Source organism: Tamandua tetradactyla, chromosome 7 (genome assembly GCF_023851605.1).
Source record: "Tamandua tetradactyla isolate mTamTet1 chromosome 7, mTamTet1.pri, whole genome shotgun sequence".
NCBI classification, from domain to species: Eukaryota; Metazoa; Chordata; class Mammalia; order Pilosa; family Myrmecophagidae; genus Tamandua; species Tamandua tetradactyla.
In genome coordinates, this window is record NC_135333.1 from 132,260,889 (window position 1) to 132,288,636 (window position 27,748).

Consider the following 27,748-nt stretch of genomic DNA (forward strand, 5'->3'; position numbering starts at 1 on the left):
TTGTAAATGAAATTTTTTCTTTGTCATAACTAGTGTATAGGAACACTACTGATTTTTGCATGTTGATATTTTTGTTTTGTTTTGTCCTTTTTGTTTTATTTATTTATTTTTTGCATGTTGATATTGTACTTTACCATTTTGCTGAATTTGTTTATTAGCTCTAATAACTTTATTGTGGGTTTTTCAGGACTTCCTAAATATAGGATTGTGTCATTTGTGAATAAGAATAGTTTTGCTTTTTTCTTTCCAATTTGGATGGCTTTTATTTCCTTTCCTTGCCCTATTGCTCTGACTGGAACTTTCAGTATAATGCTGAAATATAGTCATGAGAGTAGACATCCTTGTCTTTTTTCAGTCTTTCACCATTGAAATGATGTTAGCTATGGGTTTTTCATAAGTGCTCTTTATCATGTTGAAGAAGTTCCTTTCTTTTCCTACTTTTCTGAATATTTTTATCACAAATGGTGCTGGATTTTGTCATAGCTTTTTCTGCATCAATTGAGATGATCACTTGGCTTTTTTCTTCATTCTGTTAATGTGGGGCATTGCATTAACTGATTTTCCTATGTTGAACCTCCTGGCATACCTTGGATAAATCTAGTTTGATCATGGTGTATAATTCTTTTTGGGTGCATCTGGATTCAGTTGCTAGTATTTTCATTTTGCATCATTAGGGGTATTGATTTGTACTTTTCTTGTGGTGTTTTTATTTGGCCTGGTTATTTGGCCGATGTTGGCCCCATAGAAGAGTCAGAAAGTATTCCTCCCTCTTCAATATTTAGAAGAGTTTGAGCAGAATTGGTGTTAATTCTTCTTGGAATGTTTGGTAGAATTCACCACTGAAGCCATGTAGTCCTAGACTTTTTGTTGTTGTTGGGACATTTTTGATTAATGATTCAATCTCTGTATTTGTTATTCATCTGTTGAGATCTCTATCTTCTTGAGTCAACATAGGTAGCTTATATGTATTTAGGAGTTTGTCCATTTCATCTAGGTTATTTAATTTGTTGGAGTACAGTGCTTCATATTATCTTCTTCATACAGGTTTTGTTTTTAACTTTTTTATTGTATATAACATATATACAAAGCAAAGAAAGAAAAAAAGCAATAGTTTTCAAACCACTCTTCAACAGGTAGTTACAGGACAGATCCCAGAGTTTGTCATGGGCTACCATACCATTTTCTCAGATTTTTCCTTCTAACTGCTCCAGAATATAGGAGGCTAGAAGGCATAAATATTTTTTATCATCGCAGTCAACTTTCATAATATCTTCTTATAATCATTTTTATTTCCAAGAGGTTGGTAGTAATGTCCCCCTTTTCATTTCTGATTTTAGTCATTTGCGTCCTCTGTCTCATTTTGTCTGTCCATTTTGTTGATCTTTTCAAAGAGCAGCTTTTGGTTTCATGGTTTTGTTGATTCTCTCTATTTCATTGATTTCCACACTAATCGTTTGATTTTTTTCTACCTTTTGCTCCCTTTGGGATTAGGTACTCTTCTTTTTTAGAGCCTCTATTTGTGAGGTTAGGTCTGTAATTTGAGATCATCTATAAATTTCCCTTTGAGCACTGCATTTGCTGCATCCCATCAGCTTTGGTATGTTGTATTTTAATTTTCATTTGCCTTAAAATACTTCCTAATTTCCCATATGATTTCTTCTTTGGCCCATTTGTTGTTTAAGAGTGTGTTGTTTGATTCCAACAGATTTGTCAATTTTCCGGTTCTCCCGGAACTGGAATTTTGATTTATAGCTTCCTTCCAAAGTAGTCAGAGAGGATACAGTGTATGGCTCCTACATTTTTAAAGATGCATTTTCTTGATTTGGCACTTGCTCAGTTACTGCAGCCCTTTCAACTGTTTTTTTGGCGTTTTGAAAAAAATGGCTTTGCTATTGTTTTGCTCTATCTTCAAAGATCCTGTGGGATAATTGCACCTTGGAGTATCTTATCCCACCATCTTAGTCCTTAGGTGTGCACATTTTTGAAGGCCACTTAACTGTTCCCTGGTTGGAAAGTTACTGGGACAGGAGAAGCTTCTTGCGGGGGGGGGGGGGAGGGGGGTTATAATCACTGTTTTTCTTAGTCTTTTCTGGCTCATATGCTCTGATTACAGAGGGAAAAGAGGACATACTTACCTGTGTGACCTTAACTCTCATTCAGTAAATACTTCTTAAACATTTTCCATTTTGAACCTTTTCTTTCTCCTTTTGCTGCCTATAGTCTCTATCTTAGAAGCCTTTGCTTTCTACTGTAAATATTGTCAGCTACAACAATTGCTACAGGAAATATGTTTCATTTATTTGAAAAATTTTTAACATTGATATATTAACATTAAAATTGGCTTAAGCCTCTTTGATGATTTCTAAATTACAGGCAAAAACTGTACTACCATGCAACAAAAGCTATGACCCACTTTACAGATGACTGTGTTAAAAAATATGAAGTATTTTTGGATAAGTCAGAAGAATGGATGAGGTAAGTAATCTTGTTTTGAAATGAGGGTTGATGGAGTGCACAATAGACAATTTAATAGTTCTTATTTTAAGGAAGAATATTTTACTGATGGCTTATTAATTCTTTTTGGTTTTCAGAAAGATGTTTCATCTAAGAAAACAGTTGTTAACTCTAACTAATCAGTGTTTTGATATTGAAGAAGAAGTATCGAAGTATCAAGACTATACTAATGAGGTACAGCTATCAAGTAGTCTTTATGTATAGGAAACAAAGCCTTTCTCTGCCCTTAGGAAAAAGTGAAATTAAAATTCCTCTCAGTTTATACACGGTAATAGAAAAGGGAGAAATAGGACATAACATGCCCTACACACCCATTTTCTTCTTAACTTTTTGGTTTGAAATAATGTCATACTTAGGAAAAATTGCAAACATAATACAAAAATAATGCAGAAAACTCTGGCATACTCCCTTCCATGATACTCAGTTTTACCAGTTTTTAACATTTTGCTATACTGGTTCTTTTTTTTTTTTTCCTTCTGTCTATAATCTGTCTGTCTGAAAAATTTGGAGTATGGGTTGCATGTATCATGTTTCTTTAACACTTAATACCTCCATGTATATTTCCCAAGAATGAGTATATTCACTGATGTAACCACCATACATCCAGTCATCAAGTTCATGAAATTTAACATTGATATAAAGCATACAGTCTATATTCCAATTTTTTTCATATTTCTCTATGTCTTTTGGGCATTTTCTCTTCCATTTTTAGAGCCAGTCCAGAATCATTAATTTCATTTAACTGTCATTGCTTCTTTAGCCTTTCTTTTATTCAACATAATGTTTCCCATTTCAGGCACTCACAAGTGTTTCATTCAGTGTCATTAATCACATTCATGATGTAGTACTATCTTCACCACCATACAGTACCAGAACTTTGTCACCAAACACTCTGTACCTGTTAAGGAGCTGCCATGTTGAATCATGTATCTGAACTTCCTTCTTTTTGATGGCTGAATAATATTCCATATAGATATATACACACCACATTTTGTTTATCAATAGGTTTGTTACAGACACTTGGGTTGTTTCCACCTTTTGGCTATTGTGATGATACTTTTATGGACTTCAGTGTATAAATGTCTATTGGTATCTCTGCTTTCAGTTGTTGTAAGTACTATATTTAGAAATGGGATTGCCAGGTCATGTGGTAGTTCTTTAACTTGTTGAGGAGGCACCAAACTGTTTTCCACAGAGGTTGTATCATTTTACATTCTCTTCCACATGTACAAAGTTCCTATTTAACCAAACCTTTACCAGCACTTACATTCCGCACCCCCCCCCTTTTTTTTTAAGTAATAGCCATTCTAGAGGGTGTAGAGTGGTATCTCTGTAGTTTTGATTTGCATTTCCCTAATGGCTAATTATGTTGACTATCTTCTCATGTGCTTATTGGCCATTTGAATACATTCTTTGGAATAAATGCCTGTTCAAGTCCTTTGTCCTTTATTTATTAGATTGTCTTTTGGTTGGTGAATTATAAGTTATTTATGTAGTCTGGACAGTAACACTTCTCAGATATGATTGACAATTATTTTCTCCCATTTTTGCTTCTCTTTTCACTTGCTTATTAATGTTCTTTGATGCAGAAAAGTTTTGAATTTTGACAAAGTCCAGTTTATCTATTTTTTCTTTGGTCATTTGTGCTTTTGCTGTAAAGTCTAAGAACCCAGTAACACAAGGTCTTAAAGATGCTTCCCTATATTTTCTTTCAAATTGTATCATTTTAGCTCTTACATTTAGGTCGTTGATTCATATTGAGTTAATATTTCTATATAGTGTGCGTGCTGGTTTGAAAATCTTATGGATCCCAGAAGAGCCATGTTTTAATCCTGATCCAGTCTTGCAGAAGCAGCTGTTTCTCTTAATCCTTATCCAACACTGTAGGTTGGAAACTTTTGATTAGATTATCACCACAGAGATGTGGTGCCCAGTTGTGGATAATGACCTATGATTAGATGGAGATGTGACTCCACTCATTCCAGGTAGGTCTTGATTAGTTTATTAGAATCCTTTAAAAGAAGAAACACTTTGGAGAGGGTCAGAATGACAGAAACCTCACAGCCAACCAAGAGAGCAGATGTAGATACTTGGAGAACAGTTGCTTCACAGAAGAGAGGCACAAATGTTTGGAGATGCTTGGAGCCCAGCAGACATAATAACCATGGGATGTTAAGCAAGCCAGAACCTGAGGGAAGCCAAGAGATGAAAGCCAGCCCCAGCGAAACAAACTGAGGAACTCCCAGAGGAACAGAAGCTGAAAGCAAGGGAGCCCAGGAGCAAGGGACCAACAGATTCCAGCCATGTGACTTCCCAGCTGACCAAGGTGTTCCTGACCCACTGAACTTGAATTAAGGATGCCTTACTTTGGACATAACACTGTAAGATGTAGGGAAGTGCATTATTTTGCATATAAATATCCAGTTTTTTTGGCACCGTTTGTTAAAGAGACTGTTCTTACCCTCATTTTCCCCCATTGAGTAGCTTGTACTCTTAAAAAAAATTAATTTACTGTATATTGTGGGTTCATTTCTGAACCCTCAGTTCTAGTCCATTTGTTTATATGTCTGTCTGTGTGTTGGTACCCTCTGATTTGATTAGTGTAGCTTTGTGCTAAGTTTTGAAATTAGGAAGTCTGAGTGTTCCAACTGTTCTTCTTTTTCAAAATGTTTTGGTTTTCAGGATCTCTTGCCTTTCCATGTGAATTTATTCATTAATTTTTCCATTCTGCCAAAAAGGCTGTTTTGATTGGGATTGCTGTGAATCATAAATTGCTTTGGGGAGTATTGACATCTTAAGAATATTAAGTCTTCCAATCCATAAGCATAGGCTATCTTACCATTTATTTTAGATTTTCTTTAGTTCCTTTTAGCAACAATTTGTCATTTTCCATGTACTACTCCTTTAAATTCTTGGCTGAATTTATTGCTAGATATTTAATTATTTTTGTTACTTTTGTAAATAGACTTGTTTTCTTGGATTCTTTTTGGATTTCTTCATTGCTGGTATATAGAAACACTACTGATTGTTGTGTGTTGATCTTCTACAATGTCACTTTGCTGAATTCATTTATTAGCTTTAGTAGATTTCTTATAGATTCTTCAGGATTTTCTGTATACTATCATACACCTATGAATAGTTTTACTTCTCCCATTCCAATTTGGATGGTCTTTATTTCTTTTTCTTGCTCTGGCTAGAAGGTCCACAACAGTGATGAACATCAGTAGTGAAAGCGGTATCCTTGTCGTGTACCTGGTCTTTCACCATTCCTGATGTTATTTGTGGGTTTTTCAACCAAGCCTTTTATCATGTTAAGGAAGTTCCCTTCTATTCCTAGTTTTCTGAATGTTTACAGAGAAAGGGTGCTGGATTTTGTCAGATGCCTTTTTTGCATTGAGATGATCGTGATTGTATTTCTTATGTTGAGCCACCTTTCTATTCTTGGGATAATGCCATTTGATGTTATATAATCCTTTTTTCTTCATTGTATTTTCTTAATGAAATTTTATTTAGATATATTCATACACCATACAGTCTATCCAAAGTATACAGTGACTACAATATCCTCATGTAATTGTGCATTCATCACCACAATCAATTTTAGAACCATTTCATTACTTAAAAAAAAAAAAGAAAAAGAAAATCCAAAACATCCTTGTACCCCCGTCTTCTCCCTCCCCCCATTATTGACCAGTAGTATTGGTGTGGTACATTTGTGACTGTTGATGAAAGAATATTAAGATTACACTATTAATAGTTTGCAATAGAAACATTTTTCCCATATACTACTCTATTATTAACTCCTTGTAATAGTGTCATACAATTGTTTATGGATGAACTTTTTTTTTAATTTGTACTATTAATCACAGCCATCTTCCACCACAAGATTCACTGTTTACACAGTCCCATGTTTTAACCTCTAGCTTTCTTTCCTTCTGGTGACATACATGACTCTAAACTTCCCCTTTCAACCACATTCCCACCCAATTCAGCACTGTTAATTATATTAACAATTATATGCTACCATCATCTCTATCCATTTCTAAGCATTTAAATTCAACCTAGTTAAAAATTGTGCACATATTAAGCATCTGCTTCACATTCTCTAGCCTTATTCTACACCCTGGTAACCTATATTCTAGATTTTACATCTGTGATTTTACAAAGTATAATTAGTCCTTATTAATGAAATCATACAATATTTGTCCTTTTACTTCTGACTTATTTCACTCAACATAATGTTTCAAGGTTCATCCATGTTTTCACATGCTTCAGGACTTCATTCTTTCTTGCTACTGAATAAATACCACATTTTCTTTATCCTGTCATCGATGGATACTTTTTTCATTGATGGTCACTTGGGTTGTTTCCATCTTTTGACAATTGTGTGTGTATCAAGTAGCAGGATTGCTGGATTGTAAACCAACTCTATACTTAGCTTTTTGAGAAACCACCAAAACATCTTCCACAGCACCTGCATCATTCTGCATTCCTACCAGCTGTGATCAAGTGTTTCTGTTTCTCCACATCTTCTCGAACACTTGCAGTTTCTTGTGTTTTTTTTAATAGTGGCCTTGTAATAGATACGAAATTATATCTCATTGTGGTTTTTTTTTTTGATTAGCATTTCCCTAATAGCTACTGAGGATGAACATCTTTTGTGTGCTTTATAGCCATTTGTATTTCCTCATTAGAAAGTCTATTCATTTCTTTTTGCTCATTTTTTAATTGAGTAGTTTGTCTTTTTATTTTTGAGTTATAGGATTTCTTTATATATTCTAGATAGCAAACCCTTATCAGATATGTGGTTTCAAAATATCATATCCCATTGAGTCAGCTCCCTTTTCACCCTTTTGACAAAGTCTTTGAAGCACAGAAGCATTCCATTTTAGAGAGGTCCCATTTATCTTTTTTTCCCATTGCTTGTGCTTTAGGTATAAGGTCTAAGAAACTACTGCCTACCACTAGATCTTGAAGAAATTTCCTAAATTTTCTTCTCAGAGTTTTATGGTACTGGCTTTTACAGGACTTTGATCCACTTTGAGTTAATTTTTTTTTTTTTTTTTTAGTTTTTTTAAAAATTTTTTTTATTAATCAAAAAAAAGAAAAGAAATTAACACAACATTTAGAAATCATTCCATTCTACACATGCACTCAGTAATTCTTAGTATCATCACATAGATGTATGATCATCATTTCTTAGTACATTTGCATCGATTTAGGTAAAGAACTAGCAAAACAGCAGAAAAAGATATAGAATGTTAATATAGAGAAGAGAATTAAAATAATAATACTAATAAAAAATATATATATAAAAAGGAAAAAGAAAAAAACAAAAACAAAAGATACAAACAAACAAACAAACAAAAAACTATATTTCAGATGCAGCTTCATTCAGTGTTCCAACATAGTTACATTACACTTAGGTATTATTGTGCTGTCCATTTTTGACTTTTTGTATCTAGTCCTGTTGCACAGTCTGTATCCCTTCAGCTCCAATTACCCATTATCTTACCCTGTTTCTAACTCCTGCTGGTCTCTGTTACCAATGATATATTCCAAGCTGATTCTCGAATGTCGGTTCACATCAGTGGGACCATACAGTATTTGTCCTTTAGTTTTTTTTTTGTTTTGTTTTGTTTTTTTTATCTTTTTTTTTTAATTAAAAAAAGAATTAACAAAACAATTAGAAATCATTCCAATCTACATGTACAATCAGTAATTCTTAATAACATCACATAGTTGCATATTCATCATTTCTTAGTACATTTGCATCAATTTAGAAAAAGAAATAAAAAGACAACAGAATAAGAATTAAAACAATAATAGGAAGAAAAAAAAACAAAAAAAACAAAAACAAAAAACCTATACCTCACATGCAGCTTCATTCAGTGTTTTAACATAATTGCATTACAATTGGGTAGTATTGTGCTGTCCATTTCTGAGTTTTTATATCCAGTCCCGTTGTACAGTTTGTATCCCTTCATCTCCAATTATCCCTTCTCTTTTTTTTTTTTTTTAATTAACGGAAAAAAAGAAATTAACCCAACATTTAGAGATCATACCATTCTACACATGCAATCATTAATTCTTAACATCATCACATAGATGCATGATCATCATTTCTTAGTACATTTGCATTGGTTTAGAAGAACTAGCAACATAACCGAAAAAGATATAGAATGTTAATATAGAGAAAAAAATAAAAGTAATAATAGTAAAATCAAAACAAAACAAAACAAAAACCTATAGCTCAGATGCAGCTTCATTCAGTGTTCCAACATAGTTACATTACACTTAGGTATTATTGTGCTGTCCATTTTTGACTTTTTGTATCTAGTCCTGTTGCACAGTCTGTATCCCTTCAGCTCCAATTACCCATTATCTTACCCTGTTTCTAACCCCTGCTGGTCTCTGTTACCAATGATATATTCCAAGCTGATTCTCGAATGTCGGTTCACATCAGTGGGACCATACAGTATTTGTCCTTTAGTTTTTGGCTAGACTCACTCAGCATAATGTTCTCTAGGTCCATCCATGTTATTACATGCTTCATAAGTTTAGTCTGTCTTAAAGCTGCATAATATTCCATCGTAGGTATACGCCACAGTTTGTTTAGCCACTCATCTGTTGATGGAGATTTTGGCTGTTTCCATCTCTTTGCAATTGTAGATAATGCTGCTGTAAACACTGGTGTGCAAATGTCCGTCTGTGTCTTTGCCCTTAAGTCCTTTGAGTAGATACCTAGCAGTGGTATTGCTGGGTCGTAATCCATTCTGCCAGTCTATGTCTTTTGATTGGGAAATTCAGTCCATTAACATTTAGTGTTATTACTGTTTGGATAATATTTTCCTCTACCATTTTGCCTTTTGTATTATATATATCATATCTGATTTTCCTTCTTTCTACACTTTACTCCATACCTCTCTCTTCTGTCTTCGTATCTGACTCTAGTGCTCCCTTTAGTATTTCTTGCAGAGCGGGTCTCTTGGACACAAATTCTCTCAGTGACTTTTTGTCTATAAATGTTTTAATTTCTCCTTCATTTTTGAAGGACAATTTTGCTGGATATAGAAGTCTTGGTTGGCATTTTTTCTCTTTTAGTAATTTAAATATATCATCCCACTGTCTTCTAGCTTCCATGGTTTCTGCTGAGAAATCTACACATGGTCTTATTGGGTTTCCCTTGTATGTGACAGATTGTTTTCCTCTTGCTGCTTTCAAGATCCTCTCTTTCTCTTTGACCTCTGACATTCTAACTAGTAAGTGTCTTGGAGAACGCCTATTTGGGTCTATTCTCTTTGGGGTGCGCTGCACTTCTTGGATCTGTAAATTTAGGTCTTTCATAAGAGTTGGGAAATTTTCAGTGATAATTTCTTCCATTAGTTTTTCTCCTCCTTTTCCCTTCTCTTCTCCTTCTGGGACACCCACAACACGTATATTTGTGCGCTTCATATTGTCATTCAGTTCCCTGATCCCCTGCTCAAGTTTTTCCATTCTTTTCCCTATAGTTTCTGTTTCTTTTTGGAATTCAGATGTTCCATCCTCCAGTTCACTAATTGTAGCTTCTGTCTCTTTAGATCTACCATTGTAGGTATCCATTGTTTTTTCCATTTTTTCTTCTTTGTCCTTCACTCCCATAAGTTCTGTGATTTGTTTTTTCAGATTTTCTATTTCTTCTTTTTGTTCAGCCCATGTCTTCTTCATGTCCTCCCTCAATTTATTGATTTGGTTTTTGAAGAGTTTTTCCATTTCTGTTCGTATATTCAGCATTAATTGTCTCAGCTCCTGTATCTCATTTGAACTATTGGTTTGTTCCTTTGACTGGGCCATATCTTCAATTTTCCGAGCGTCATCCATTATTTTCTGCTGGTGTCTGGGCATTTGATCAGATTTCCCTGGGTGTGGGACCCAGCTGGTTGAAAGGTTTTTCTGTGAAATCTCTGGGCTCTGTTTTTCTTTTCCTGCCCAGTAGGTGGCGCTCTTGGCGCTTGTCTGTCTGCAGGTCCCACCAGTAAAAGATGCTGTGGCTCCTTTAACTTGCCAATCCGAATCTCGCAGTCGGCCCGGGAAACTGTGCGGGAGGGGGGGTCGCCGGCCGCCGCGGCTTGGGGGAGTGCCGGTCCAAATTGCCCAGCTGGCCCAAGACGCCAAGCGTGGCGGGAGGGCCCCGCTATCCAACGTTCCCAGTCAGACTGGGGAGCCACGTGCGTGGAGGGGACCCCAGTCGCCAGCCGCCCCAGCCGGGAAAATGCGCGCCCCTCGGGTATCTCACCGCAGCAGATTCTCCCTGCCCATTCAGCCGTTCCAGAATGGGGTATGCTGTCTTTTTGGTCTCTGTCGTGGCTCCGGGAGCTGTTTCGTATTGTTTCTGTTTCTTTAGTTGCTGTTCTGGAGGAGGAACTAAGACCCGCGCATCTTACTAAGCCGCCATCTTCTCCGGAAGTCTCTGAGTTAATTTTTATATAGGGTGTGAGCTAGGGGTCCTCTTTCATTCCTTTCAATATGGATATCCAGTTCTTCCAGCCCCATTCATTGAAGAAACTGTTCTGCTTCAGTTCACTGGATTTTGGAACTTTGTCAAAAATAAATTGACCCTAAATCTTAAGGTCTAAGACAGAACTTCCAGTTTGATTCCATTGATCAGTATGTTTCTCTTTATGCCAGTACCATTTTATCTAGACTACTGTGGTATTATATATGCTTCAAAGTCAGGAAGTGTGAGTCCTACCACTTCATTCTTCATTTTCAAGACGTTTTTGGCTATTCAAGGCCTTTTTATCTTCCAGATAAATTTGATAATTAGCTTTTCTATTTCTGCAAAGTAGGCTGTTAGAATTTTGATTGTTACTGCATTGAATCTGAAGATCAGTTTGGGTAGAATTGGCATCTTAATTACATTTAGCCTTCCAATCCATGAATATGGAATGCCTTTCCATTTATTAGGTCATCTTTGATTTCTTTTAGCAATATTTTATAGATTTCTTTCTACATCAAGTTTATTCCTAGATATTTGATTCTTTTAGTTGCTGTTGTAAATGAAATTTTTTTCTTGATTACCTCCTCATATAGCTTATTACTAGTGTATAGAAACACAACTGATTTTTGTGTGTTGATGTTGCATCCCACCGCTTTGCTGAACTCGTTTATTAATTCTGGTAGCTTTGTTGTAGATTTTTTAGTATTTTCTAAATATAGGATCATGTCACCTGCAAATTAGGGAAAGGTTTGCGTCTTCCTTTCCAATTTGGATGCCTTTTATTTCTTTTTCTTCCCTCATTGCTCTAGCCAGTACTTTTAGCACAGTGTTGACTAACAGTGGTGATGTTAGTCAACACTGTGCTAATCTTTGTCTTGTTCCCATCTTAGAGGGAAAGCGTTCAATCTCTCACCATTGATAATGTGGGTTTTTCGTATGTGCCCTTTATCATTTTGAGGACGATTCCTTTGATTCCTACCTTTCTAAGTGTTTTTATCAATAAAGCATGCAGATTTTGTCGGATTCTTTTCTGTGTCAATTGAAATGATTGTGTTATTTTTTTTTCCCTCTCAGTTGGTTAATGTGGTATATTACATTAATTGATTTTCTTGTGTTGAACCATCCTTGCATAAATAAAATTTACTTGGTATATAACTCTTTTAATATGCTGTTGGATTTGATTTGTAATATTTTGTTGAGGATTTTTACATCTTTATTTATTAGAGAGATTGGTCTGTAGTTTTTCTGTAGTATCTTTATCAGGCTTTTGTATTAGGGTGATATTGGCTTCATAGAGTGAGTTAGGGTAGTGTCCCTCTTCTTCAATTTTTTGAAAGAGTTTAAACAGAATTGGTATGAATTCTTCTTGGAATGCTTGGTAAAATTTGCCTGTGAAGTCATCTACTCCTGGGCTTTTCTTTTGGGGACTTTTTTTTAATGACTTGAGGTCTACTATTTCTTTTCTAGTTAGTGTGAGCTGTTCATGTATGTCTAGGAAATTGACCATTTCATCTGAGTTGTCTAGTTTGTGGTGTAGTTATTCATTGTATCCTCTTATGATCTTTATTTCTTTGGCATCCGTGGTAATGACCCCTACCTCATTTCTGATTTTATTTATTTGCATCTTCTCTCTTTCTTTGTCAGTCTAGGTAAGGGCTTGTCAGTTTTATTCCTCTTCTCAAAGGACCAGCTTTTGGTTTTGTTAAATCTCTATATTGTTTAATTCTCAATTTCATTTATTTCTGCTCTAATCTTTGTTATTTCTTTCCTTCTGCTTGCTTTGTGATTAGTTTACTGTTCTTTTTCAAGGTCCTCCAGGTGTGCAATTAGGTCTTCAATTTTAGCTCTTTTTTCTTTTTTAATGTGGTGTTTAGGGTTATAAATTTCCTTCTCAGCGATACTTTCACTACATCCCATGTTTTGATATTCTGTGTTCTCATTTTTATTTGTCTGGCGATATTTACTGATGCCTCTAGCACTTTCTTCTTTGATCCACTATATAAGAGCATGTTGTTTAACCTTCATATATTTGTTAAATTTCCAGTTCTCTGTTATTGATCTCCAGCTTCATTCCATTATAACCACATAAAGTGCTTTGAATAATTTCAGTCTTTTTTAATTTATTAAGACCTGTTTTGCTCCCTAGCATGTGATCTATACTGGAGAATGTTCTGTGAACACTTGAAAAGAATGTATATCCTGCTGTTTAGGATACAGTGTTCTGTTTGTCTGTTAGATTTAGTTCCTTTATTATATTATTTGATTTCTCTTTCCTTTTTTTAGATGTTCCTGATCCTCTTTTTAGATGTTCTATCTATTGAAGACTGTGATGTGTTGAAGTCTCCAGCTATTATTGTGGAGACATCTGTTTACTCTCTTGTTTTTCCAGTGTTTGCCTCATGTACTTTGGGGCACCTTGATTAGGTGCATAAGTATTTATGATTGTTATTTCTTCTTGGTGAATTGCCCATTTTGTTAATATATTATGTTATTCTTTGTCTCTTATAGCATTTTTGTGTTTGAAGTCCATTTTGTATGATACTAGGATAGCCAAACCCAGGTGTTTTTTTGTTTGTTTTTTCGTTACTGCTTGTGTGGAGTATCTTTTTTCCAACCTTTCTCTTTCAACCTATTTGTACGTTTAGGTCTAAAATGAATCTCTTGTAAACAGCATATAAAAGTGATATTTAAAAAAATCTTTTCTCTAATCTGTATGCATCTTTTGATTGGGGAGTTTAAAACATTAACATTCAGTGTTATTACTGCAAAGGCAGTACTTATTTAAACTATTTTATCCTATGGCTTTTGTCAGACCTTTTTTTTCTCTCTTTTATCATTTTAGCTACCCTTACTGATAATCTCCATTTCTAAATTCTCCTTCATTCTCCTTCCTCCTGTCTTTTCTTTTCAGCAGGCAGAACTCCCTTGAATATTTTTTGTAGGGCAGGTGTCTTGTTAATGATCTCTCTCAGCTTCTGTTTTTCTGTGTGTATTTTAATCTCCCCCTCATTTTGAAGGACAGCTTTGATGGGTAGAGAATTCTTGGCTGGGAATTTTTCTCTTTCAGTATCTTAAATATATCATACCACTGCCTTCTCAGCTTCAAGGTTTCTTTTTTTTTTTTAACTTTTTTTAAACATATTTTTTAACTTTTTAACAAATAAGTTATCAGTGGCTGAGAAAGTTCAAATAGAGTAGAGAGGCTACTACGGAGGTCGTCTTATGCAAGATTCAATTACACACTGTATACCTACCATAACTTGCCAAATCCCAACCAAACCCATTCCTGCCAATCCTAAAGAATACCTAAGGCATTATATAAGATTCTACAAAGGGTCCAGAAACCTCCAACCTCCAGATGGGTCCCTGGACCAATGCAGAGGGGCCAGCCTTTCCAGAACATCAACTAGTTCCATCTCCCTATCCCATATTATCAACAGCCCCTTCCAACATGAAAAAGTTAGAATGCAAATACCTCTAAAGAGTGGGAGAAAGATCAAAGGTGATGGTGGAGTTATGCAGAGAAGGTAGGGTTTAACAAATGAGTGAGTGTGGAATGATTATATTAATATTTCTTTTAGTCTCTAATACCTTAGAGCAGCTAGAAATAAAAACCTAAATTGTGGAATTGTAACCCATATCAAACTCTGTGGTTGGACTGTTTAAATGATCTATCCAGACAGGTTGAGTTAGATTATGTGCTACAGAAAATTTAGGTTCTGAACAAAATAAACTGTCATTGTTTCTGATATGATATCAGCACTTAGTTTTATTTGGCTTACTTTGTATGTGGTGAATTGCTTTTCTTTTGCTGCTTTTGGAATTCTCTCCTTTTCTTTGGCATTTGACAATCTAATTAGTAAAGTGTATTGGAGTGGGTTTATTCTGATTTATTCTGTTTGAATGTATGTTGGGCTTCTTGGATTTGCATATTTATGTCCTTTTTAAGGATTGGGAAATTTTCAGCCATTATTTCCTCAGATATTGTTCTTGGCCCTTTTTCCTTCTCTTCTCCTTCTGGAACATTTATGATGTGTATGTTTTTTTTTGCTTCATGTCGTCAGTTGTTTTCCTGAGAACTTGCTCAAATTTTTCCTTTTTTTTTTTTTATCCCCATTTGTTCTTTTGTCTGTTTGGCTTCAGTTGCTCTGTCTTCTAGCCTGCCGATACTTTCTTCTGCCTCTTCAAATCTACTGCTGTGTGTCTCTGGTATATTTTTAACTGCATCTACAACATATTTAATTTCTGTAAGATGTGTTATTTTTCTATAAATTCTTTCAAATTCTTCCTTATGTTTACCTAATATCTTCTTGACATCCTTTATCCCTTCAATTATCTTGTTGAATTTAAGAGATTTGTTTGAACAGCTTTGATTAGTTCCAAATTCTGTCTTTCCTACAACTTTTAGATTTGTTCCTGTGGGCTATATCTTCCTGTTTTTAGTATGCGTTGTGGTTGTTTTTTTTTTTTGCTGATATCTGGTCATCTGATTATTTGGGGTTTATTCTGAAGGTCAGATTCTTTTTCTTTGAGATTTTGTGGTTGCTTGGGTTTTTATTAGGGCATGTCTTTGACAGTTGACTTGTCATTTCCCATCCAAAATATAGTCAAGTACTCGTGCAGGCAACATACACCAGCTCCAACAGGCCCTCATGTAGGATCTGGAAGGACTCCAAAAAGCCCTTCTTTATTCTCCCTGCATGTTGTAGCCTGCTTAGCAGATGGCAATCTTTGGCTACTTATTCCTCCTCTAAATCTCCTTTAAACGGTGTAGCCCATCATCATCTGACCAGGCAGGGCTGAAACTGTAGAGATCCCATTTTCTCACTTTGTTGGTCAGTGTACCCCTCTGTACTTGGGACCAAGGGCTCCTACAGCTATTCCAGTCTGCATCCATCCCCTAAGAAAGGATCAGACCCACCTGCTGCTGCTTCCTTCAGTGCATAGTGCCAGTAGCTGTGGGCAGAATTATAACCTTTGCCCAAGTTTTCTCAGTCTCTTTACCCTGCACTCACTTGGGCGTTGTACTGTCCTTCCCATCACCAGATCCCCAAGTAGTTGATTCAGACAGATTCTTCCTGGCTACATGCTGCTTTTGGAAAAGAAGTAGGTTCCACCCTTACCTCTCTAATCTCTCATTTAGGAAGCTCCTCCTTGGGGCTCTTTTGTATTCACCACTCTTCCACAGCTTGTGTTCTGCCCTGGGTTTGTGTGGACTTGGATCTCTGTGTCTGAATACACATGGGGATCTGTCTCACTGCTGTGAGAGTTTTTATAATATGTGTCCCCGGTGAGAGGTGGGAGGGATCCTGGCTGCTGCCTCTAGGCACTTCCCAAGAGGAAAGAGGACCAGCCAGTTTGGGAAGAAAGTGTCCTACCTAATACTTTTCTCTCTGTTCGATTCAGCATTTGTGGGATCCTTCTCCTGTCTCTGCCTTCCTTCAGAGTTCTAAGCAAGTGAGGTTTGTCCTTTTTTTTCATTGAATCTGGGGAGGGTTTCAGTGGATATCTTAGGTCATCATGTTGATGACATCACACCTATGATCCTTTTAATTTGCTCTTGGATTTGATTTGCTAGTATTTGTTAAGGAGTCTTATGTCTGTATTCATAAGGAATATTGGTCTGTTAATTTTCTTTTCTTCTGGGATCTTTATCTAGCTCCGATATTTTGGTGATTTGGCCTCATAGAATGTGTTAAGTGTTCCCTTCTCTTCAATTTTTTGTAAGACTTTGAGCAGGATTACTGTTAATTCTCCTTTGAATGTTTGGTAAACTTCACCAATGAAGCAGTCTGGTCCAAGAACAAGGCTTCGCTTTGTTGGGAGATTTTTAATTTCTAATTAAATCTTTTTACTTGTTATTGGTTTGTTGAGAACTTTTATTTATTTTCAAGTAGGTTTAAGTCAATTGTGTATTTCTAGAAATTTGTCCATGCTATCTAAGTTGTCTGATTTGTTGGCCTTTTTGTTTCCGTGGGATTTGTAGTATGGTACCCCCATTTCTGATTTTAATTATTTATGTCTTCTCATTTTATGATTATTCTAGTGAAGGTTTGTCAATTTTATTGACTTTTTCCAAGAATCATTTTTGGTGTCATTGATTTAAAGATACAGTGCTTTCTCAAAGCTACAGGGACTACTAGTAGAAGGGATGCATTTAATGGGCAGGCCAAGAAAGCTCAGCTTTGGGGAACCATGAAAGAAGTCTTAGCCCTTCTCCTGTCCCCTTCCTCAGGATACTTTGGAGTAGTCTGTGTCCACTGTGGGACCTAGCCCTGTTTCAGTTGGGATAGACTTTTCCAGTATACCCCTTGTCATGGTTAGGGACACATGTGAACTTGGCCAAGTTATGGTACCTGTTTATCTGATTGGGCAAGCACTGGCCTGTCTGTTGCAATGAGGACGTTTCATAGGATTAGGTCATGATCACGTCAGCTGCATTCACAGCTGATTCCATTTGTAATCAACCCAAGGGGAGTGTCTTCTGCAATTAGTGATGCTAAATCTAATCATGGGAAGCCTTTTAAGGAGGACTCAGAGGAGACAGGTTCCATTCCTGCTTTGGCTGGTGAGGCTCTCCTGCAGAGTTCATCCAGGCCATCCATTGGAGTCGTCTGCTTCGCAGCCTGTCCTGTGGATTTTGGACTCTGCATTCCTGCGGTCATGTGAGACACTTTTATAAATTTTATATTTGCAAGTGTTCCGTGTTGATTCTGTTTCTCTAGAGAACCCTAACTAATACATCTTGGTACCAGGAGTGGGGTTCGAACCCACGCAGACACATGTCCCTTGGAATCAGGGTTCGATTCTGGAGAGGGAGCCTGAGAAACGGCTACCACATCCAAGGAAGGCAGCAGGCGCAAAAAAATAGATGTATTAGTTAGGGTTCTCTAGAGAAACAGAATCAACAGGGAACACTTGCAAATATAAAATTTATAAAAGTGTCTCACATGACCGCAGGAATGCAGAGTCCAAAATCCACAGGGAGGCTGCGAAGCTGACGACTCCAATGGATGGCTTGGATGAACTCCGCAGGAGAGGCTCACCAGCCAAAGCAGGAATGGAACCTGTCTCCTCTGAGTCCTCCTTAAAAGGCTTCCCATGATTAGATTTAGCATCACTAATTGCAGAAGATACTCCCCTTGGGCTGATTACACATGGAATCAGCTGTGGATGCAGCTGACGTGATCATGACCTAATCCTATGAAATGTCCTCATTGCAACAGACAGGCCAGCGCTTGCCCAATCAGATAAACAGGTACCACAACTTGGCCAAGTTGACACATGTCCCTAACCATGACACCCCTTCTTCCAAAATTTGCCCTACACGCAAAAGCAACTTGAGACAACTATAGAGACAGACAGTCAGGGCAAAGACTTTTCAGCTTTAAAGGGGAGGCCTGTCTTCTGGGAAACAGAGGGGACAGCCCAACTCCTGTAAACAGGTGAACTCCAAAACAGCTAACAAGCTAAAGCCCAGGACAAGACAGAGGCCCAGAAAGACAATGAAAACCCTACATGCTGAATTTGCCTGGGCCTTCCTTATAGGAGCGCTGAAGCTCAAGGAAATATCTTTTTTATTACCATCTGGTTATAAAATCAAGAGAGGACATCTCTGGGAATAAATCCCTGAGTTAACATTTAAAAAATTAAAATGTACAGTGTACAACAAAAGAGTACAAGATAAAGGAAACAGAAAATGATGGCCTAACCAAAGGAAAAGATTTTTTTGTGTGTTGTACATAGTGAGTCCCTCATTTCTATCCAGATATATTTTTCATGTATTTCCCTTTCTTTCAATTAAAAAATATTGGAATAATACAGTATATATTCTCTGACTATAACAGAATAAAACTAGAAATCAATAACAAAGGAAAAAAATGGGAAATCTACAAATATGTGGGAAGTAAACAACATATTCTTAACGAATGGGTTAAGGGGGAAATTTGAAGCAAAATTAGGAAATTATCTTGAGACAAATGAAAGTAAAATTACCATTACCAAATTGTAATTGAAATTACCAAAATTTATGGGCTGCAGTGAAGGCAGTGCTCAGAGGGCAATTTATAGCTCTAAATGCTTACATTAAAAAACAAGAAAGGCTTATTGATTGTATACTTTGGATGTATTGTATGGTGTGTGAATAAAATTGTGGAGAAAAAAGGTTTCAAATGACAGACATAATCTCAAAACTGGAAGAACTGGAAAAAGAAGAGCAAACTCGAAGATTAGAACAGAGATAAATGAAATAGAAAAGAAAAAAAAATACAGAGAAGCAACAAAATCAAAGGTTGGTTCTTTGACTGGCTCAATAAAATTGACAAAGCTTTAGCTAGATTGACAAAGAAAAAAAAAGAAAGGACATAAATAACAAAAATCACATATGATAAAGGAGACATTATACCAACCCCACTAAAATTAAAAGGACTATAAGAAAGTGCTATGAACAATATATGCCAATAAATTAGATAACCTAGATGAAATGGAGAAATTCTTAGAAACACACAAAAACCTACATTGACTCAAGAAAAAGAAGATATCAACAAACCAGTATCTATTAAAGAGATTGAATTGTAATAAACATCCTCCCAGCAAAGAGAAGCCCATGGCCAGATGGCTTCACAGGGGAATTATACATTCCAAGAAGACTTAAACTTATGTCAGTTTTTCTCAAACTCTTCAAAAAAACTGAAGAAGAGAGAATATTCCCTAAATTCATTCTGTGAAGCCAACAACACTTATCATACCAAAGTCAAAGATACCACATGCAAAGAAAAATACAAATCAATGTCTCATGAATATAGTGACAGAATTCCTCAACAAAATACTGGCAAACTGAATCCAACAGCATAATAAAAGAATCATGCGCCATGATCAAGTGGAATTTATCTGTGGTATGCAAGATTGGTTTGAAATAAGAAAATCAATTAATGCAAAATACCACATTAATACATGAAGGAAAAAAAAATTACATGATCATCTTGATGAAGAAAGGGCATTTGACAAAATCCAGCACCCCACCCCTTCTTGATAAAAACACTTAGAACACTAGGAATATATGGACGGTTCCTCAACATGATACAGAGCATATATGAAAAGCCCAAAGCTACATCCTAGTTAATGGTGAGAGATTGAAAGCCTTCCCTCTAAGATTGGAAACAAGTCAAGGAGTGCCCTCTGCCACCATCATTATTCAACACTGGAAGTTCTTGCCAGAGTAGTTAAGCAAGAAAAAGAAATAAAGGCATCCAGATTTGAAACGAAGAAGTAAGACTTTCCCTATTTGCAGGTGACATGATCTTATATACAGAAAAATCTGAAAAATCACAGTTCTTAGTGCTAATAAATTCAGAAGAGTGGTAGGGCTCAAGATCAACACCCAAAAATCAATAGTGTTTGTATACACAAGCAATGAAAAATCAGAAGAGGAAATCAAGAAAACGTTCCATTCATAATAGTAACTAAAAGAATCAAATACCTGGCAATAAATCTAATCAAGGCTGTAAAGGGCTTATACACAGAAAACTACAGAACATTGCTAAAAGAATTCAAAGGACACCTAAACAAATGGAAGGACATTCTGTGTTCATGAATTGGAAGACTAAATATCATTAAAATGTTAATTCTACCCAAAGCAATTTAGATTTAACACAATCCAATAAAATTTTCAACCTTCTTTGAAGCAATGGAAAAGCTTCAAAAATTCCAACCTTCTTTAAAGCAATGGAAAAGCCAGTCATCTAGGCTTTTCATCTTTAAAAAGAATGAAATTAGAGGACTTGCACTTTCTGATTTTAAAACATATTTCCAAGCCACAGTAATCAAAACAGCATTGTACTTGCACCAGGATAAACATAGGCCAATGGAATTGAATCGAGAGTGCAGAAATCAACCCTTACATTTATGACCAACTGATTTTTACAAGTAGGCAAAGACCACTCAATTGGTTAACAATTGTCTCTTCAACAAATGGTACTGAGAAAACTGGATCTCCATTTGCAAAAAAAAAGAAAAAAAGAGAGAGAGAGAGAAGAATCCCTATCTCACATGTTATACAAAAATCAACTCTAGAAGGATCAGGGGCCTAAATAAAACTTGTAGAAGAAAACATAGGGAAGCATCTTCAAGATCCTGTGGTAGGCAATGTTTTCTTAGATTTTATACCCAAAGCACAAGCAATGAAAGAAAAAATAGGCAATTTGAATCTCTTCAAAATTAAAAACTTTTGTGCCATGACCTCTTTGAGGTCATGGAGACATACATAATACCTACATAATAGGAGACAACATTTGGAAACCTTATAACCAATGAAGGTTTGATATCCAGAATATATAAAGAAGTCTTTCAATTTAACAACAAAAAGACAACCCAATTTAAAAAGGGACAAAATACTTGAACAGACATCTCTCCAAAGAGGATACACAAATGGCTAGAAAGCATATGAAATGATGCTCAACATCATTAGCGATCAGGGAAATGCAAATAAAAAACACAATGAGATATATCATATCCATTAGAATGGCTATTGAAAAAAAGGAAAATAAGTATTCAAGAAGATATGAAGAAATAGAACTCATTCATTGCTGGTGGCATTGTAAAATGGTGCAGCCCTTGTGGAAGACAGGTTGGCAGTTCTTCAGAAAGTTCAGTATAGATGTACCATATGACCTGGCAATCACACTTACTAAGTATATACCCAAAAGAATTGAAAGCAGGGAACAGATATTTGCACACTGATGTTCATACCAGCATTATTCACAATTGCCAAAAGATCAAAGCAACTCAAGTGCCCATCAACAGATAAACAAAATATAGTATATACATACAATAAAATACTGAATCAGAAAAGGAATGAAGTTCTAGGTGAACTTTGCAGACATCATGTTGAGTGAAGTAAGCCAGACACTAAAGGGCAAATATTGTCTGATCTCATGATTAGAAATAATTAGAATAAGCAAATTCATAGAGTCAGAATCTAGAATATAGGTTACCAGGGGATAGGGATGGGGAAATTAAGGCTTACAATGTACAGGCTTCCTATTTGGAATGATGGAAATATTTTGGTGATAGGTGGTTATGATGAGAGCCCAACATTGTGAACGTAATTAAAGCACTGAAATACATATCTGAATGTGATTAAGACAAGAAATGTTTGATTATATATATGGTAACAGAATAATTTTTTTTTAATCCATGTAACTACACTACACAGTGAACCCTAAGTTAAAATACGGTCTGCATAATAGTACAGTTATAAAAATGGGTTATCATCAGTTGTACAAATGTTCCATACCAAAGCAGGTTAATAATAGGGTAGTTTATAGGAATCCTGTATTTTATGCATGATTGTTTTATATACCCACAACTTCTTTAATTAAGGGGAGGAAAACTAACTTCTGAGAGGGAATAGAATCCTGAGGCATCTCACTCTACCATCTTGGTGATATCACTTTCTTCTCATCCATTTTTTTTTTTTACATGGGCAGGCATCAGGAATCAAACCCGGGTCCTCGGGCATGGCAGGCAAGCACTCTTACCTGCTGAGCCACCATGGCCCGCCCTCTTCTCATCCATTTTTGATAAGTTTTTTGAGCTAAGCTTTAAAATATTTTCCAACTAAAACTATCTGATAGACTGTTCTTTCATCATCTATATGAAAAGTTTTAAAAAGTGTTTTATTTTATCCTTGATGGTTTTTAATTAAAATTTAAAAGTATAAAGGGCTTATTAAAACCTATAGCACTTAGTCTAAAATCTAGTAACTACTCTCTGTTCTATGATTGATGTAGTTTTTTTGATATTTCAGTTACAAGAAACTTTGCCTCAGAAAATGTTTACAGCCTCTAGTGGAATCAAGCATTCAATGGCCCCAATTTATCCAAGTTCTAACACATTAGTGGAAATGACTCTTGGGTAAGAAATTTATTATTAGTAACTATAATGTTACTATTTATAGTTACATTTGCTTTTATTTCAGTTTATGATCTTGCTGTTATATTTTGAAGTTTTTGATGTTTCTTGTGATTTCAGTGTTAATGGTATTAAATGGGTTAGTTAAATCTAGAAAACTGAAATATTAATATAATTATAAAAAACTTGCATACATGCTTTAAACACAGGTGCTTATTCATTTATCTATTTTGTATGTATAGTATGAAGAAATTAAAAGAAGAGATGGAAGGGGTGGTTAAAGAACTTGCTGAAAATAATCATATTTTGGAAAGGTGAGTAATGCAAAAGCCATACCACACTGTGATTTTATATGCAGTTGTTTATATCTATGGCTGTCTGTCACCCAGCATTAAAGCTTAAGCAGTAGAAAAGAGATTAAAAAACCAGAAACCTTGTTTTCTCTCAGTGTGATTATGAATTCATTGATACCCATTTATGAGTTTGGGGTTATTTGGATAAAGACCAGTCAGCTATGATTGATTCCATTTTATAGAAGAATTGGTTACTAGAATTATTTGCATATTTGAATCAGTTTATGAAAACCAAAATCTTTTGCCCATTGTTTTCTATAACATTTGCTTATTAGAATAATTTATATTTTATGAATCATAGTTACTGATAAGATAGATACAAGCACTCTGATCGGTGCTGTGTAACTTACAGAATCCTCGACAATGATCCTAGCGTGTAATGCCATATGGAAATGTAGTTCTTTGACTTTCAGTGTCTCCTTATCATCTACCAAGTGCCGATAAATCAGGAAGAAAGAGACTTTGAAAAGGTATAAAGCCAAGAAAGCCATTTTTTGATGGCTGTTTCCTCATTCTGTTTCCTCGGAGAAATTAAGTCATATTTGGCTCTGTAATGGAAGCCTTATGCATTCCTCTATAGATTTCCCAACCGTAACAACTCTAATAAAAATATTTCACATTAAAATAGTACTTTGTATCTTTGAGGGCACTTTCAAATTCACTTGACATGAATTACAACCTTGTAAGGTAGCACTGCAGATAGTTTTTCCCATGTTTTACAAGTATTTGGGAAAATGAACTGGAGCTAAAACCCAGCCTCCTGTCTCCTAATGTAATCTTCACCTCCCTGCCTCTGCTACTGTAACTGTTTTCTTAAAGAAAAAGACCTAAGACTTGGAAAGATCAGGAAGTCACATGATTTTTACCTATGTACACAAGTTATGAGATACTTACTTCTATAGTATTGTCTAATTTTTTGATTTATCATTTGGTGTTTACAATACATTCAATAACCATTTGAACAATTTATATTTGTAAAAACTTGAAAATGAGAGACTCAATCCTGCCATTTCTCATGCCTGCCCTCTACCAAGGTAATTGCTGCTAATAGTTTGGTGGGCATGTGTTTGTTTTATACCTTTGCTTATACTGAATGTTATCAGTGTTTTAAATGTTTGCCTATTTATTTAGTGAAAATTGATATCTTTTTTTTAAATTTACGTTTCTTTGGTTACTAGTGATGGCAAGCATATTTTTATAAATTTATTAAATTTTAATTTTTCTCTTAATTACCTGTTAGTTTTTTTAATCTTTTTTCCTTTTGGTTTTTAGAAACTATTTAGTAATTATCTAACTTCTAAGTTTTTTTTATTGTATAATATAACATATACAAAGCAAATAAAGAAAAGAGTAATAGTTTTCAAAGCACCCTTCAACAAGTAGTTACAGGACAGATCCCAGAGCCCACCATGGGCCACCATACCATCATCTCAGATTTTTCCTTCTAGCTGCTCCAGAACACTGGACGCTAGAAGGAATAAATATTTTTTTGTCATCACAATCGACCTTTTTATTCTTTTTTGTTAAAAATAACATATATACAAAAAAGCAATACATTTCAAAGCACAGAACAACAATTAGTTTTAGAACAGATTTCAGAGTTTGGTATGGGTTACAATTCCACAATTTTAAGTTTTTACTTCTTGCTGCTCTAAGATACTGGAGACTAAAGAAATATCAATATAATGATTCAGCAATCATACTCATTTGTTAAACCCTACTTTCTCTGTATAACGCCACCATCACCTTTGGTGTTTCTCCCACAGTTGAAGAGTATTTGGGCTATTCCTATTCTAACTTTTTCATGTTGGAAGGGGCTGTCAGTAATATGGGATAGGGAGATGGAGCTAGCTGATGTTCTGGAGAGGCTTGCCTCTCTAGGTTTCAGGACTTAACTGGTCCAAGAACCATCTGGAGGTTGTAGGTTTCTGGAAAGTTACCCTAATGCATGGAACCTTTGTAGAATCTTATATATTGCCCTAGGTATTCTTTAGGATTGGCTGGAATGGTTTGGGTTGGAGTTTGGCAAGTTATGATAGGTAGCACTGTCTAACTGAAGCTTGCATTAAGAGTAACCTCCAGAGTAGCTGCTCAACTCTATTTGAACTCTCTCAGCCACAAGTATCATTTCTTCCACTTATTTTCCCCCTTTTGGTCAGAACAGGATTGTTGATCCCACGGTGCCAAGGCCAGACTCATCCCTGGGAATCATCTCCCACGCCACCGGAGAGACTTTCACCCCTGGATATCATGTCTCACCTAGAGGGGAGGGCAGTGGTTTCACTTACACAGTTGAGCTTAGAGTGAGAGAGAGAGGCCATATCTGAGCAACCAGAGAGGTCCTCCAGAAGTAACTCTTAGGCATACCTATAGGTAGGCTAAGCTTCACATGAGCAAGCCTCAAGATCAAGGACTTGGCCTACTAAATGTATTCTATTGAGCTAAGGAGCAACAGGTAGAAAAAACTTAAAATGTGCTTTAGCAGACTTTTATATGAGTCATTTTTAGCTTGTGGAGTAAAATACCCTATTCCCATAGCATATCCAATAAGTCGATTCCCCAAATATTTTATTTGTAAATTTATTTGACAATATTTGGATGAAATAACATGGCATAATCTTAAATGTTAAGTGACAACCGAAGAATTTTGACAGAACTAGTAATAGAAGCCAGGCCTTGTGCATAGTATCCACATAGATATCCTATCACTTCAGATTTTGTACATCTAGAGTAAATCTAATATCCATCCAAATGAGTTTCCCTTATAATTTACTAATCTCTTCAAGGGAACCACTTTTCTCCTATTCTCGTGAACATAAAACATCACAGATGCTTATTCTTCTTTACTCCCTTTCATCAAGTTTGCTAACCTTCCTTCAAAATATTTCCATATTCCCCCTCAACCATAATTCAGAGCACCTTTTCCCATCACAGGTGAGCTTAGGTAGTAATCTACTAAACTGTTTCCTTAACCCCAGGCTTTTTACAACTGTCATGGATACTACAGGCAAAATAGTTTTCTCAATTACTGGTCTAGCCATGCTACTCACTTGGCTCCAAAACCTCTAAGCTCTTGTAATTTAAAAGATCAAGTCAAAACTTTATACTTCCATTCAAAGAATATAACAGTCTAGCCCCAGCCTATTCTCCCAACTTTTTTCCTCACTACTCCCTAAAACAACGTTCTGTTTAGCAAGGCTCCATTCCTAAAGGTCTCTTTTTTTTTTTTTTTTTTTTTTTATAATTAAAACTGGGGCCAGGTGGGACTCTGAGCTCAGATGGAGACTCAAATACCCCAAGAGGTTCAGCACGGTTTATTTTATAGGGCTGCGAGGCAAAGAAAGTCAAAAATGTGATTAAAGAACGCAGGAAGAGGAAGTGAACCATCTGCTTCCTTGTGACTGGATGAGTCACAAAGTCACACATTTCCCAAGGCATCCTTCTGCCCCAGACTCATGCAGCTTTGCAACACTAGTCTTTTCAGAATATCAGGTGCCTTTTCTCACAGAGACAGCTTTGCTATATCTCTGCAGTGAGCATGTGGCCTCTGTCTCATCTGTTCCCGACATCTCCCCCTTTTTTATTTTTTAAATGCAGTTCGAAGGTATTTAATTGGAGGATTCAGATTTGGTTTCAGAGGATCCAGATTCCAACTGAGTAGTTACCAGGGCCATCATGGCGAGAAGAAGACATCCCGGTTTTATTTCCATGCCTTGTCTATGAGTGACTTCCTGAGCGTCAGATGTTAATTTTTTCAGCTGACCCCAAGTAGGGTATGCTGCACCCCTTGTTGTTTTATTTTAGTCATCGGGCATCAAGTCTTGGCAACGCTCTGTTCTGCTGGAATAGAGATGGTTGGTTTCAGGGGTCCCACCTCCGCAGTCATGGTTATTTCAGGGACGATCCTCCATTTCTTGAATGGCAGGATGAGATGCTCCTCTGGGTTCATGTTGCCTCACAAACCCTTCAGGGATCCACACTGGCTTAGATGAATTCTCTTAGTTCCAAATCATGTGCACACCACGGGAGCGTTCCCTCGTCTCGGCGTAAAGTCCTCCATTTTCAGGTCCCTGTTCGGGTGCCACCTGCCACAACCAGGGCAGCTTAGTGTTGGAACTTAAAATCGATGAAATATGGTGGTTCTTTCCTCATTTTTCTCATGGTGATAGTTTAAGAAGATAGGCTTCTGCGGCTAAATGGGTTTCCTCAGCCAGGGAAGAGAGCCACCGAGCTTTTCTGCACCTCACCGGCGAGTGACCTAAAGGTCTCTTAAGTATGTCAAACTTATTCCCAAATCCACATCTTTGCTTATACTTCCCATCTCATCCCACCGAAAATAAATTATTGAATTCTCACCAATACTTTCTAGATTACATTGCTCCCCATTTTCTTGTTAAGACATCTTTCCCAGCCACTAAATTATATATTTATTATTTAAATACTGTTTCAGAGTAAGAAATAGAGCAAATCGTAGTTACTTAAAGTCTTTAAA

General features: G+C 36.1%; 1 protein-coding gene across 3 annotated transcripts in view; it reads left to right on the plus strand.

Moving 5' to 3' along the window:
- Positions 1–27,748, plus strand: part of TBK1 (TANK binding kinase 1) — an 83,214-nt gene that overhangs the window by 53,765 nt on the left and 1,701 nt on the right. For all 3 annotated transcript variants that reach the window (XM_077111300.1, XM_077111301.1, XM_077111303.1), the window contains exons 17-20: positions 2,374–2,475; positions 2,592–2,688; positions 22,800–22,906; positions 23,146–23,217. In XM_077111300.1, coding sequence (XP_076967415.1) covers positions 2,374–2,475; positions 2,592–2,688; positions 22,800–22,906; positions 23,146–23,217 — 378 coding nt within the window. The remainder of the gene's footprint in view (positions 1–2,373; positions 2,476–2,591; positions 2,689–22,799; positions 22,907–23,145; positions 23,218–27,748) is intronic.